This window comes from Ceratosolen solmsi, unplaced genomic scaffold, assembly GCF_000503995.2.
Source record: "Ceratosolen solmsi marchali unplaced genomic scaffold, CerSol_1.0 scaffold47, whole genome shotgun sequence".
Taxonomy (NCBI): Eukaryota; Metazoa; Arthropoda; class Insecta; order Hymenoptera; family Agaonidae; genus Ceratosolen; species Ceratosolen solmsi.
In genome coordinates this window covers 1,392,582-1,408,743 of record NW_011948419.1, presented here as the reverse complement: position 1 = coordinate 1,408,743, position 16,162 = coordinate 1,392,582, and the positions used below count along the sequence as shown (strand labels likewise).

The window sequence follows — 16,162 nt, the reverse complement described above, 5'->3', positions numbered from 1 at the left end:
ATGCGTATATGTCCATTTAATAATAAATTGATATATTGACATTCATTTTCATGTCTGTCACGTGAATAATGGTCAAGGTCTACTTTTTTCAACAAACTTATATTTGAATAGAGAAAAAGTATTTTGCTTGAAAAGTTAATCGTACATAAAATCAAGTCAAATCTGTTTTAATAAATACTGGTTTAGTTGGGGCTATTACCGGCTCATCGGTACCAATATAAATAAAACAATATTCACTTCTTTAAATCAATCAATTTTTAATTAAATGACACTACCAGTATATATCATTATAGGCTGATTTATACATTGAATATTAAATATAACTTATATATTATTATTGTTAAATAAGTGAGAAGAATTGTGACTGGCAAAATTATTACTAAGTCGAATGATCAATCAAAAGCAAATAGCGTCTATTAATAGCAAAATTAATAATTACATTGAATATTCAATCGATTGAGATTAATCACAATAGACAATTAAAATGATTTAATAATTATATTAATAATTATGCTGCATACTGACACTGGAATTTTGAATTAACGATGACAAAATTAATTGAAAAATTGTGACTTAATTGAAATTGATAAATGAAATAAACTTAAAGGAGAAAATAAGTAGAGTGGTAACAAAAATAGCAGGAAATATACGAAACAAAGTTCTTAGCAATAAAGAATAAGTATAACAAACAATTCTATAATAACAATAATAAATATAATGACAAGAGTAAAAGTGTGAATGATTACTGTATCTTAAAAAAGAAAAAGAAAAAAAATTATTTTTGAAATAAATTTATTATTTATAATTTGATCTACGTATACCCACATTAACAAATATTAATACTTGAGTTTGATGTAGTGAAAACCTAGGAAAATCCTAGGAGTCTGTAAAGATTTTTTTTTAGAGAACCTATTCCATACTCATTTATAATCCAACTGTATTCGCTACAATTACCGATTTGTTTATTCCGCAAGTGATAATTGAGTTAAATGAATAAAACATTTGATTTAGACAATATCGACAAGACCATTAATTAATATATATTTATATATATATATATATATATATATATATATATATACATATATATAAATGCAAATAGAAATTTTTCAATTATATCGAATGAGATTCTAAATGCAATTTGTAAATTATTTAAGATGCAAGTGATAAAATTTTTGCCTGCATTACATTACTTTGATTCTCTATTTATACATAAATATTATTGTACTATAGGTAAATATTATTACTTATTGTCCATACTTAATCTGTTACATTAAACAATAAGCATTTTAAACGAATAATCAACAATTTATCCTTTAAAATCCATTGAGATAATACAAATTGTGAAAAAGTGCAATAAAATTATTTATGAATTTGAAAAATGTAATCCATTAGATAAATAATTTACAACAAATGAGTTTCTTATATTAATTCTATTGACCAGCGATTAATAAGCTTTTAATAGTAATTTAATAGGAGATGTGGCCGAGCGTGCATTAACATATTTTTACGCGTATATCGATAAAAAAATATTGTACATTTTAATGAATATAATCAGTCGCGTAATTAACATTTTCATTTTGCTTAAGCCGTGAGAAACGAGAGTGTCTGAGAAAGAATAAAGTACTCGAAACAAGGATTTTACGAAAAAAATATCGTCGATGTGATAGAGATGGAAAATCTGTATATGATGTATATGATGTATATGTATATATGATCTGTATATGTAAAGAGATGTCGGATAGCGTGACATCGAGTAGCTAAATGAAGTGGAATAGAAAATAAATTTTACAATAATTTTATAAATATTCGGTAAAGATCAAATAATCTTTGAATATTCAACTTAGGAATGTAGAATAGTCGACAAATTATAATATACAAATTTTTATAAAATCCTTTGCAAAAGATTTCGAACCTTTAAAAACGTCTAAACAATCTGCAAAAAACTTTAATACTTGATTTATTAATAATTTCTTAATAATTGTAACATATGTATTTATAACATATTTATAACATACCATAACAACTGCGATTAAATAATGCAAATAATATTATGAATTTATACTATGCGTGTGTGTACAGAATAATTATCTTATAAATATTTAGATTTTGAAATATTTAAACATCTTATTGTATCTTCCGATTCATTTTATTTGCTTTATTTTAAAATACCATCAGATTAGAATGTTATCAGATTTTAAAGTAGGGTAAGATGTAGGTAAATAAAGTAAATATCTTTAAGTAATATAAATAGAGTGGTGGTGAGTTATGCAAGTAGTTAAGATTGTGTGCTGTGAGCTATTCAGAAGTGTGTGATCGATAACTTTCGAGAGGTGTTTACCAAAATAATTGTAAATAAAATTTTCACATTCGATTGCAGAGAATTTTTGAAAAATAAGGTATAAAAATTTAAACTCATTTAGATAGGATATTTTAGAAATATTTATTGTAGACGAAAGGCGATGAAAAATAATTTATAAATTTTTGTATTCCATATAAACTCGTCGGATTATCGATTATTAATAATCTATCAAATGCCTACGAAATGTAAATTTTCAGTTAATTAGTTAACCTTAATATTAATGACACATTATTTTTAATACGTATGCCACCTTGTAATAATAAGTTTGTATATTGACCCACATTTTTATTAGTTTCACGTGAATTTTTTCACGTTTCATGGTTTGTAAAAAACTACTTTTTAAAAAAAAAAAAAAACCCTTATAATCGAATAGAGAAAAAGTATTTTACTTAAATAGTTAATCATACATAGAATCAAGTCAAATCTGTTTACATGTGCACTTGCACTAACCTATATCTATACTAATGTTATATTTTATTATATGAAATTTTGTCATTAGGGCTTTTGATATATATTTATATATATATATATATATATATATATATGAAATTGTATATATTATTTTATACTTAGCAATATATTATGTATTTGTTGTAATTATTTACTAATGCTTATATGTTGAATAATTTATTGTGATAATTATCATCACAATTTTTAATTTCTTTCATTTTTAATGCACATATATATAACTTTCGTATGAAACTCATAAATTTTATAAAATGTAAAATATTTTATTAATTTACTTTATCCATATTAAGATTTCATGGGAAACATTTAATTTATAATTGATAAAAATAATTATTTTAATTATGGATTCAATAAAATATAACAATAATACAAATACCAATGTTTTAGGTTGTGGGAGCTTAAGTAAGCAATTAAGCTCGAAAAAATGAAGATGAGGAATACATTGTCGGTCACCCTTGCCTTGTGCATTATTTTATTTATTACGTTAATGGACAATGCTACAGGTAAAGTAATTTTATCTTTTTTTTTTTTGTTTTTATTTTTTTCTTTTTTTTTTCTTCTTCTTTTTTAAATTGAAATATGAATATCACGAAGAGCTGAAGACTAAATTATAATTTTCTATTTGTAATTATCAAATAAACTGGTACCATTGTTTAATTAAAGTAACGTAACTGTTAATTAACAATTTTATATCTTTAAGATTTAGCGATAGTAGATTTAGCCGGGATGTCGAAGGGTTTTGAAATTGTTCAATCCAAATGCTTCTAATTATCTATTTACGATCAATGCGAATCCACTGATCGATAAACTCGGACAAGTCGTTGCCGAGTCTTGGAATCCCCACGAGCTTTCAAAGCTTCAAATCTATCTCGTTTGAATAGTCGTCGATGCGATTTATCAGACAAATCTGAAAATTAATGTAAAAATGAGTTTTATTATATATTTATGCGGTCACAATAGCGATTGGAATACGAGATAATTCAATAATATTCTATTCTATTACAAATCTCTACTTATGTTATTATTATATTATATCGCATATTCTGTAGGAGCTTGGATAATGATTAATGATCATGCAAAAATGGCCGAAAACATAACTCGTCGGTCGATTTATCTATCCATTATATTAGGAGAAAGTTCGTAGTTTCATTTATACGCTCGGATGCTCATTTTCGTTTTGAGCAACTAATTTTCTTCTCTGAGAAAGCATCGGTCTATTGGCATTCTATTATCGCGCATGCAAATCCGCAAAGGTTTTGCAGATGATCTACAGATTTAAGCTATCGACAGAGTGTTACGCCAATTGGTGTTCGGATATAAACTTGTGTTTATAAAATAAATAATAAAATTATCAGATATTAATAGTGTTTTATAAAAAGAAAATTTTTAGTTAAAGGCTAATAACCTTTTGTATCTTCATTTCGGATGTTTTTACATATAATTATAATCGACAGAACAAACGATCGTTTTTAAAGACACTTTTGTTCGAAGTCAATGCTTCTGCAAATTGAAAAAATTTTATCTTGAAACATCCATTAAGGATTCTTTAAGGATCACGTATCCAAATACCTCAATCTGTATCTTTTTTTATCAGTATCTCGATCTGTATCAATATTTATTATACGTTTTTCTTATTCCAACAGTAATATGATGAGTTTGTACTAAAGTTTCAATCAGACTGCTTTATCTTTATTCTTATAACTAAGATTTTTTTTTTTTTTTTTTCATGAAATTTACTTTTCATATTATTTCTTCTTAAATATACAAATTTATTCGGTTATGCATGGAATTACAATGATTAAAATAGAATTGGCCAACCGAAAAATATTAACTTTAATTATCAGTATCTTTATATACTTCTATTTCAATAAGAACTTTCAGTTGTACATGTATATATATGTATGTAGCAGTATAAATGAACAATGTTGTATGCGATGCACATAAGCTCTTCTTCTTTAATACCCAAAAGACATAAATATTAGAATGGATTTTAATTAGTTTAATTTAATTAAAATAAAATGCCTTTTTATATTCTTCAAGCAATGTGAAAAAATTGTTATTTTTGAATTTTTTTCTTTTTTTTTCTTCTTCATATTTAGTGTGTAAATAATAGTTTCCTTGTCTGAATAATTTAATTTTGTCTGAATAATTAAAACAGTTTAATATACTACTGATTATTTGAATTTGCAGTTGGTGATTTCACCCTAGTTAGCCGCGCTAATTGGGGTGCTTTACCTCCTAGACAGTCATTACCTTCGTTAGGAAGAAAGCCTCTGGCGATTGTTCTAATTACCCAAACAAATTCGTTGGGATGTTATAATAACACAAGCTGCCTAGACATTATTCGTAAAAAGCAAACATTTGACATGAATCATCTCGGAAAACTAGACATCAATGCCAACTTTCTCATTGGTGGCGACGGTAACGTTTACGAAGGCCGTGGCTGGGGTTATCAATCTGAAGAGGAGAGGTCCTACGATGTGAAGAGCATTTTTATTTCTTTTATAGGAGATTATTCTCAGATGGTGCCTGCGAAGGAGCAGGTTGATGCTACCATGGAGCTTTTAAAGTTGGGCGTTCAGCAGAAAAAGCTGTCTAAGAATTATAAGATTTTGGCTTTGAGACAGGTTACTAATATTTTGAAGCCTGGCGTTCATTTGTTGGATGTTATAAAAACTTGGCCTCACTGGGTTCCAATCATTAATTTATAAAATGTCTTATATATAGAGTTTATTTAATTATTTATTCAGGCTTTATTAATAATTGTTTGCTCACTTTAAAGTAGTGAAATATTATTTAAATGTGGAAGTGCCGTTATAAAATAACAAAAGATCTAAAATCCCGTAGAAACAAAAATGTATTGCTGTTCTAGAAAATTATTAATATACGAAAATTAAAATATACTACGTTTTATATGTATGTTTAATTAAAAACCAATAATAAATGTACATGATCAGTGTATCATTAATATGATATATTATTATGAATAATAAAGTCGTAAACATCAAAATATAAAAATCAAATATTTACTCTAATAATTGTTAAAGATTTGTTAAAAATAATTAGTTATTAAGATGTAGAAAAATGGTATTATGGAAAAAAAACATAGATATATCTTTTATTTTACATAATTAAATACAATATATAACAGCTTAAATTATTCTTATATAAGCTTAAACTGATTTTTAAAATATCTTAATCTCCCTAAATTTCATAATGTAAAATCTTAAAGAATATACTAGTGGTCACTTGCATATTTTATAGAATATATATATATATATCTTATAAAATCTTATATGGACAATTTTCAGATCAATTAATACAAATTCTACTTAAAATCTACACAATATATATATATATATATATATATATATGTATATATTAATACAAATTATATATATATATATATTGTATATATTTTAAATAATATGTATTTATATTTGTGTATATATATATATATATATATATATATATATATATATATATTGTGTAGATTTTAAGTAGAATTTGTATTAATTGATCTGAAAATTTTCCATATAAGATTTTTTTCCAATTTACAATAAGAAGCAATTTTCCCCCATATATTTAAACACATTTTAATTATTTAATATTAAAACATATAATCATATTGCTTATAAGAATATAACAGAAGACATCATAATATCTTTCATATTTGATAAACTTTTATATTTTCATACTATTTAAAATAATAATTTCTACTGTTTTGTGTTTCTAGTCTTTTGTTTATGGATAAATTAATTTTATTTTACTAATATTCTGATATTTACAATTGTCGCTTAAAAATTTCTTATGAAACTTGAAAGAACTAAAACTATACTTTTTTATTCATAATCTTAATTGTTTTATCAGTTTTATTATTTTCCATCGTTCATGTTACAATATTTAATTTCCTAATCGTTGATAACAAAATTTTTCATTTAAATGATATTATTCAGAAAGAAAAACAATTTTAACAAATTATTCAAACACCCAAATCTTTTGCAATAAACAATTATTTAAAATTGAATTTTTGAAAATGATAAATAGTAATGACGAATTATTAATTTAGTTAAGAACAAATTTCTTTATTCGAGTATTATAAAAAAAATTTGTTCTTATTTATGCATTAATCGTATGTTTATCAAATATCTTATTCGAATTTAACTGTTTTTTATTTGCTATAAATGTGTTAAATTTAAATCGATATTATAAGATAATTTAAAAATATTTTAAATAAAAATTCTTTCGGATTATATAATTGAATTTAATATTCAATGTTAACAATGAGAATATTATTATAAAGTTTTATAGTATAGACAGATATGCGTTAAAACAGAAACAAAACAAAAATTCACAAGTAAGACCTATCGAGTACTAATAATTCATAATTTTATGCAAGAATTTCATAAATGTAATAAAATGTATATTTATTTGAAGATTCATATTTGTTTATACATGTTGTTGCATATTTTTAAAAGTATGCAGAGAAAAAAAAAAGAATAAAAGTTTGTGAACTTTGTTGTATTTAATAATTAAAGTGAATGATAAATACTTTATTTTTTAAAAGTTTGAAGGTATGAAAAACTTTACAGATTTGATTCGTACAATGAATATTTATTTATTTTTTTTAAATTACTCAATTAATTTTACATAAATCAGTAATGAAGTAATATATATATATATATATATATATATATATATAGATGATTATAATTTATGTAGAACAATCGAGTTATATTTAGAAAAATAAATATTCATTGTAACAGTTAAAATTATTGCAGTCAAAACAAATATATATATAAAGAGAGAATATATGTAATCATGAATTAAATTGCAAAATTAAATAATATGTCAGTGGGGTTCCCCTCCCAAGTTATTTAAAAAATATCGCTAAGGGAAACTGATGCCAGTCATTCAACGTACATCCGTGGGTACGTGAGATTGAATACAGTGAATAAATTTCTGTTTATAAAAGTTAAATGCAATATAATATATTTAATTTATAAAAAAAAAAAAAAAAAAAAAAAACACGAAAGAAAAAAAAAGCCAAATGAAAATAATTAATTAATAATAATAACTAAATATTGCATTTTCACGCTATAAGTATGCACGTTCGTATTTGCGTAATAATATTATAAAAGATTTATTATTTGCACACATTTTGAATATAGAAATGGATCATCTACTATTACGATCCCTTTCATTGATTATTGGAATTTTACTCATTGGAATATTTTTTACAACAGCCAATGAAGATTTAATAGGTAAGCAAGGTATTATGATTTTTTTTAATGAAATTCAATAATCTTACTAACATTCTTATAATATAATTCAATGATTGTGATTGTCAAAAGTTTGCCACAAGCTATAGAAATCCTTAAAAACCAATCAATTATTTTTTTTATAATTTATATTTTTATAGACCTTACACCCGAGAACTCTGTACTCCTCTATATTCGATATTTTTGTTAACAAGACGTGATTTTTATTCTATATTCGCAAATAATGAAATACGTTTAAAGTTGAGTTCGTTTATAAGAATTATACTATGTCATGGCCATTCTTTATTTCGATATCAATTTAAATGTTAATATAAATTCTGACATCATACATTTTATCATCATCTTTTATGTAATATTATATAGCATAATAAAATAAACATAATTGAAATAATTGAAATTGGTAAACTATGATATTATTATTAGTATTAGTTTATATTATTAGTATTTTAAAATAAATTATATATTTTTGCATCTGGAAACATTTTTGAAAAGAATTTTTGAAATTTTGAAATGAAAAATACTATTAATAATGAATATGCCGCAGCTCTGTCGAACGATGCTCGTTCAATTTCCGCCAAACTTGATCGAAGCTTTATATTTTTAATGAAGAATCTTTGAATGGTCGTTTGTAACATTACTGTCGATTTCTCTCCCAAGAGCTTATGCAACAGCCGATTTAATTCCCAATCAGACAACTCAAATCATCAAATCATCAAATTACGCCCCGATGAAATTTCAGCAGCGAACGAGTTTACAAGGAACCCCAAGGATCTGCACATAATAACGCGGACCGATTGGGGCGCTCAACCCGCTACGGATTCACCCCGCCAACTGAAAGTCCAGCCGGCGACTTTCGCGATTATCAGTCACACGGCCACGCAGTCCTGCTACAACGAAGCCAAGTGCATTCTGAACGTCCGGGTCATCCAGACGTTCCACATAGAGGCCAAGGGCTGGCTCGATGTCGGCTACAACTTCCTCGTCGGTGGCGACGGGAACGTGTACGAAGGTCGGGGCTGGGATGCCGCGGGCGCCCACACTCACAATTATAATAACCGGAGTATCGGCATTGCCTTCGTCGGCGACTTTAGCTACAAGAGTCCGCCCAAGGAGCAAATCGTCACCGCGGTTAGGCTTCTCGATCACGGCCTCAAGACCAATAAGCTCGCCAAGGACTATAAGCTCATTGGCCAGAGGCAGGTGGCCCACACCCAGAGTCCCGGCGATAAGCTTTACAACGTCATCAGGACGTGGGAGCACTGGTCCAATAATCCATAATGCGCCAACACGTTGTTATTTTGCTAGACTCTCGCGCTATTTTTTTTTTTTTTTTTTTTTTTTTTTTTTTTTTTTTTTTTTTTTTTTTTTTTGTCTTATTGTCTTGTTTTGTTGTTTTTCGAATTCACGTAAGACTCGCTTTGTCCTCGTATATAAAAGTTACTCCATACGATCCTTAATCATCCATTGGCACTTGTCCATTTGAACAAATTCGTGCAAACGGGTTCTCCGATATAGCGTGGGATTGAAAAATTATACCGCGTTCAAATAAATTTATAAATAGTTCGGGCAATTTGTGTGCGTTACTCCGAACGATTGGAAAATATTCGGATTTGATTATCGTTAGAAAATATGAAAAATATGATGTATTCCCATAGTTTAAATTCTAATCTGACAATTTTCATAGAAATTTTGTAATTTCGAAGTATATAATATTATTATATTGTTCATAGAATGATATTGACTCGTGAATTATCAATTAATGAAATTAATGACTATTAAAATAATTATCTTGTAATCAATAAATGTTGAAATTTTGATGTTGAAATTCAGTTGAAGCGAGTGAATCATTCAAATATTATTTTTCAATTATAGCAATTAATATTTTGAATTTATACCGTGAATGTATACATTATGTTATAAAATTTATATTTTAAAGCAGTTTTAGCGTAAATACGTAGACATATTATTAATAAGTATTAGTATATGGGGTATTATACGGTAATGCGTTGAAATTGCAAGGGATTTAAAAAGGAGAACTCGTAGTAGAATTATAACAAATTTTTTGTCATGCTTGCAGCATGTCAGGCATTACAGCGCTTAGTAAGTAAATTTAAAAAGAAAAAAAAATTTTTGGGCTGATTAGTTGTGTGATTGACTAGCAGTAGGTAATACAATTTTTCTTATTTTATTTACATTTTGTTTTTCGTGTAATAAATCGAACGCCTGAACGATACTGTAAATATGTTCAACAAGGGTCCATTCGGATATTATATAAGCGACTTCCATACCTAATCCTATCTCTCTCATTCGCGCCTATAGATCATCCTATTTTAATCTCTCTCTCTCTCTCTCTCTCTCTCTCTCTCTCTCGCGGCAGTTCAATTACGTAATGTCTGGACGGACCCTAAGTCACACCGAGAACTCTAATAACGTTAAACAGGAAGAGGAACCCATGCCAATAATGCGATACATAATTATGCAAATGTATTTATAGCTTAACAATAAAGTAATCGAATAAATATTTTAATCATTACAAATCTCACCTCTATTATTAATTGTCATTATAACTATTCATATTACACGCAATAATTCAAATTGTCCTTTCTTCATCCACTATTATTTTATTTCTCCCAATTATGTATTCACCTAGTGATATAAAATAAATTATAATCTTAATTTATAATTATAATATAATAAAAACTGTAACATATAATGATTTCAATATCATTAATAAAATTATTATATTTAGGAATAGTAATGTTATACTTGTACTTAAGAATCTTTTGATTACAATGAAAAATATTGAAATCCATCAAATTTATTTTAAATACTTATTTAATAAATAAAAATGTATAATTTGCATATTTAACGATTTCAGCGCGCGCGCACATTATATTCTAATGTAGACGTAACCTGATGTTGTGATGATTATCATTGAAGATTATTCGGTAATATTGATTTCATTTTGCAAGTGAATTTTAGCAATTAATTTTTAATGTTAAAATTTTTTTACCAAGTTCCTCTGCAATGACAAATTAATAAAAGTTTTGGTCATTTGATATGTATGCTTAGTCCACCGATACATGCATATAATAATACTATTCCATTACAAGAAATAACTTTACCTCGATTATAATCATTTTTTAAATTTTTTTGTATTATGCCAGTTATAAATGTTGTAATTGTCATATTTTTGTTACAGATAGAAGGAAATTCAATCTACATTTATAACGAATATTTAACATTTTTTATTCAGCAGTTTTTATTATTTCATGAGTATTTTTATAAATCACCATCCACATATTTTCTTTGTATATAAGAGAAGCAAATGCAATTTTTTTTTTTTTTAGTACCAATGAAATAAACCGTTTAAAAGTTGATATTGCTAAACCCAATCTCAAAATGATATTAAAAATAGATAGTAAATAAATGATTGAAAGGTGAGATTTTGAAATAAATTACATTAATGAAAACCAACCATAAATAATAAATGTTTATAAATATAAATATATAAATGCATATACAATAGTAAACAAGTATTCCTGTTCCTGTTAATGGATTTTCAGCTAAGCTAGATTATTGAGTATGAGTAGTTGTTGTAAATTTTGATTTATTCATTTGTAATATACTTATGTGACTTAAGAGAAATATATTTATTCTATAATTTCTATTTTCTTCTTTCTTAAGTATCATAAGAATTTTCTTAATAATACTCATATTATAATTTATATAATTCATTCTTATTTGTATAACCCTTATCTTTTCATAAACAAGGAAGGAGAAAGGGCAATAATATGCCTCCAAGGAATTTTCCTTTATGGATAACAGATTTATATTTTCTCATTAGTCTTAATCACAAATAAATGTAAGTATTATCATATGTAATATTATGTAGAATTTATTAAGATATTTCAATTTATATTCAGTTTATTATTGAATTTATTAGTGTCGTTAGATCTATCGATAAAAACTTTTTTTATTAAATTTTTACTGATTTTACAATTATTTGTGTGTGTGTGTGTGTGTGTGTGTGTGTGTGTGTGTGTGTGTGTGTGTGTGTGGTTTTTTAAATATATTTATACATTTTAATTTATGATTCTTTCATTAATTACAAATGAATATTGAACGTCAAAATATCTATTATTTGAAATACCGCTTAAAATATATTACGTATCAGATGTAAATTGTTAAATTGATATTGTTGGACAATATTTGTTTGTAGTTATGTTAAGTTTTGATGTATGTCGAGTTAGTGATTGTATAGCTCGAAATCAATTGATAAATTACAAGTTTTTTCATTATTTACAAATTTGTAATATTATTTTTCGTATCAAAAGCGTAACAGTACCGCTAACGGTTGGAAGAGGTTTTAAGAACTTAATTTAATAATTCTGAATTTCTTTTAATCGTTGTGATTATTCTACTCGTATCGTCTTGTATTTCAAAGGCCTTTAAGTATGGGTGAACGTTTAATTAGTTAATCCTTATAATCTTCATAAAAGTATAATCAATTACAAATGTTATATTTTAACCAGTTTAGTCGCTCTTTTCTCGTTATTTTTTTCATGTCAGATTTATTCTGTGTGTGATAAGGTGCGACTACCAGAGTCACTGCTTCTTCGTCAGTTTCAATAGATCAGTATCCTATATTGTAATATATGAAATCTACATAATTAATCATATTATTATTTAAGCTACTGAGTGTAGCCAAAACTTCAAAGTATATTCCTTGTAGCTGCCTTAATATATGAAAATTTGATTCTTTACCAATTATAATATACTTCGGTATATGCGTGAAGTTTTGATGAATGGCGGAGAGAGAGAGAGAGAGAGAGAGAGAGAGAGAGAAGAGGGGGGAGGGAGGGTACTTTAATACTTCTTCTGATCGTATTTAGGGACACATTTGCCGATTTGTAAATGGTCCTTTGGAGATGATGTGCTTGTAACATAATATATAAAATCCAATTTTATTCAGTCGAGAGTTAATCAACATGTTATTAATATGATTTTGCAATCACTAAAATAAATTTTAATTTGTAATCATATTTTTATTTACTTTGAAGATTTTTACGCTGATGCAGCAATCCCTACTGTCGTATAAAAATCTGTTTAAGTTAAAGTAAAAGAATTTATTGTGAGATTTACAATTGTCGATTAACTTTTCGTGTATACTAATTTTATATTTACTACTTATACGTATTTGTTAAACTGTTTATTTGAATTTAGAAACAGAAATGCTTGACACAAATTGCGTTTGATGTCAAAGGAATATTTAGCAACGACAATTCTATCGGTTTAAGGGTAAGGTAAAAATTTTTGAATATCAAAAATTTAGAATAAATAATTTTGTTGTGTTAACGCTTTTTTTTTTATATATAATTATAGTCGTACTGTTTAGTGAACTGATTTAAATTTAAATCCAAATGCAACATTTAGTTTTTATTAGACTATTTGCTTTCAGTCAAAATAAACTACGAATGATAGATAGCGATGAGTTATTACACATAATAAATATAAACAAAATTCATACTATATATATATATATATATATATATATACAAAGAATTTGAAAATATTTTTATTGATATTTTAAGAATTTCGATTATTTCTTTTTAATAAAGAATTGCAGTTTATTAATTATTTATAAATAAATACTACTTATTTTTATAAGAAAAGTGGTAAGTGATTTTTCTATTATTATACTGTCGATTATACGATATTCTATTTGATTTTAGGCGATAAATAATAATTTCACGACTTTATTGTAATTTGGGTGTATAAAAATTTTGAAATTTTTTTCAGCAATTTTAAACGCTTCCGTTTGTTCTATGCAAAGACATATTATAACATAAAGTATTATTTAAGTATAAAAATTTAAATAATGCAGCGATGCGATTATTTAGAATGATATGCAAGTAAATAAGTAAACAAAAAATTTATTTATTTATTTAATGTTTGGTAAATACTTTTATTTCTAAATGTTTTATTTTTAAAAAGTTATTTTTAGACATTATTAATATCAATGAGTTGCAACGCGAACAATTTATTCATCTCTTAGGATTATAATAATTTATATTTAAACAACTTAATATTAAGTGAAATTTCAATCAAAATCGTATTTATTGTAAATTCATATTCGAGGTAATTTTTCATTTCAATTCAATCAGTATTTCTTCATGTATGTTATTATCTTTAAGCGTGTCGTTAATTTTTTTTTTTTTTTTTTTTTTTTTTTTTTTTTTTTAATGAATTTGCTCATTCCAGTACAAAATGCTAATGAAAATTGATTTACAAACGATTAAACATTTTAAATCTTTTACAGGAGTTAATAAATAAATATTTCAATGTCCACTTAGCTTTTGTCAGACTGTATGCTGCTAGCTACAATGCATAATCAATCGCGAATTGCATATGATGTGAACGCCGCGGTTTTGCATCGATTTTAAATAATTTGCAAAATGCAAGGCTATCTATAGGGAAGTCTGTTGATAACATGATTTTCTATGTATAAACATATAATTTATAAATATAAATCACATGAATTACGATCTAATAATACTACTCATTATTCATATAAAATTAACAGTAAGCGATTAAAGTATTGGGAATATATTTATAAAGTCTTTATCGTTGAAGAAATATCGTTTGGTTGCAAGTGCAATTAGTGAAGGGTAAGTAGCTACTTACCTCGTAGAAAATTGAGAGAAAAGTTATAAAAATAATGCTCGATTTTAAACGTAGGAGTGCTTATTAATAACTGACTAGTATAATTGATGTCGTTAATTATTATAATCCTATTTTAATATTATATTTTTTTCATACAATATGCAATACGTTATTCAATATGAAGTTCCACTTAATGTTTTTCATCCGAATTTGAATAAATTTTCCGATTAATTTCTATGGTAGGCATCGTTATTTTAATAATTATTAATGAAATTTCTCATTAAAATTTATCATTGCTCGTAATGTAAAAATGTTCATTGATGCGCTTTGAATACGAATTACAAACAACCAAGAATTAGAAGATTATTAATAAATAATACGCCCGTTAATATTTTGTTCGCATAATGTAATGCGTATTTCTGTTCGTTATAAATTCATTAAATAGATATTGTTTATTATTGACCGCTATAACATTGTGGAATTAAATTTAAATTGTCTTTATATTTGAGATTCTTTTGTAATTTAAAGAAATACAAATTTAAATATTTCACATGAGCAGGGTACATCACATGTACTTTATATCGTTAAATTTCCATTGGAAATTCTTAACAGTAAGAAAATCAAATAACACTAAATAGTGAAAATTTTCACATTACATAATTTCATATTCAGGAATTAAATAATTTCCTTCAACCTTTCCAATTTTCTTGTGAATAATTATCATTGAAGAATACTTTACTTGGTTAATCAAATACTTTTCAAGTGGGGCAGAAATAAAATTAAAATTTTACATGCAAATGTGAGGAAATATCGTTGATCGTTGATTAAAAAAAAAAAAAAAAAAAAAAAAAAAACAGTAAAAGAAGAAAAAATGAAGCAACTTTTAACATTTAGTCTACATGTGGTTGACGTAGCAGTTTCTTCGAGTTGTGATTGGACGAATTGATTTTATGCCGCTCGGCGAATGCCGCACGTCCAAATCATCTAGCTCGAAAGTAGCCCAAAGAAGACATATGTCTCGGGGACAGAGATATTGCATGTCGTACAGTCAGTTGCTTTTGCAGCAGTGTAAATAAAATGTCAAATGTCTTGTGTGAAGTATACAAGTTAGCAGCATTGCGTATCAGAATGTGGCATTTACGCGGGATTCTTAAATTTCTTGTTTGAATGTCAAATGTTGGATATGGATCGAATGATTTTTCGATGAGTCTAATAAATACGCAAATACTCTTCTCTTGCTGAACTTGTGAAAAATAGATAAAACAGATGAACTCTCGTTATTAGATAAAATTTCAAAAGACCGATATATATACATATACATATATATATATATATATATATATATATATATGCTTGTTGGTTTGCTTATTAAATTTCATGCGCA

The 16,162-nt window shown here is 25.9% G+C and overlaps 1 protein-coding gene across 1 annotated transcript in view; it reads left to right on the top strand.

Moving 5' to 3' along the window:
* LOC105360762 (uncharacterized) overlaps window positions 1-9,426 on the top strand; it is a 10,771-nt gene extending 1,345 nt beyond the window's left edge. The window contains exons 2-5 of the mRNA XM_011497762.1: window positions 3,218-3,333; window positions 5,021-5,538; window positions 7,935-8,094; window positions 8,804-9,426. Of these exons, the coding sequence (XP_011496064.1) occupies window positions 3,255-3,333; window positions 5,021-5,538; window positions 7,935-8,094; window positions 8,804-9,390 (1,344 nt within the window). The 5' untranslated portion in view covers window positions 3,218-3,254 and the 3' untranslated portion in view covers window positions 9,391-9,426. The remainder of the gene's footprint in view (window positions 1-3,217; window positions 3,334-5,020; window positions 5,539-7,934; window positions 8,095-8,803) is intronic.
* The last annotated feature ends 6,736 nt before the right edge of the window (window positions 9,427-16,162 follow it).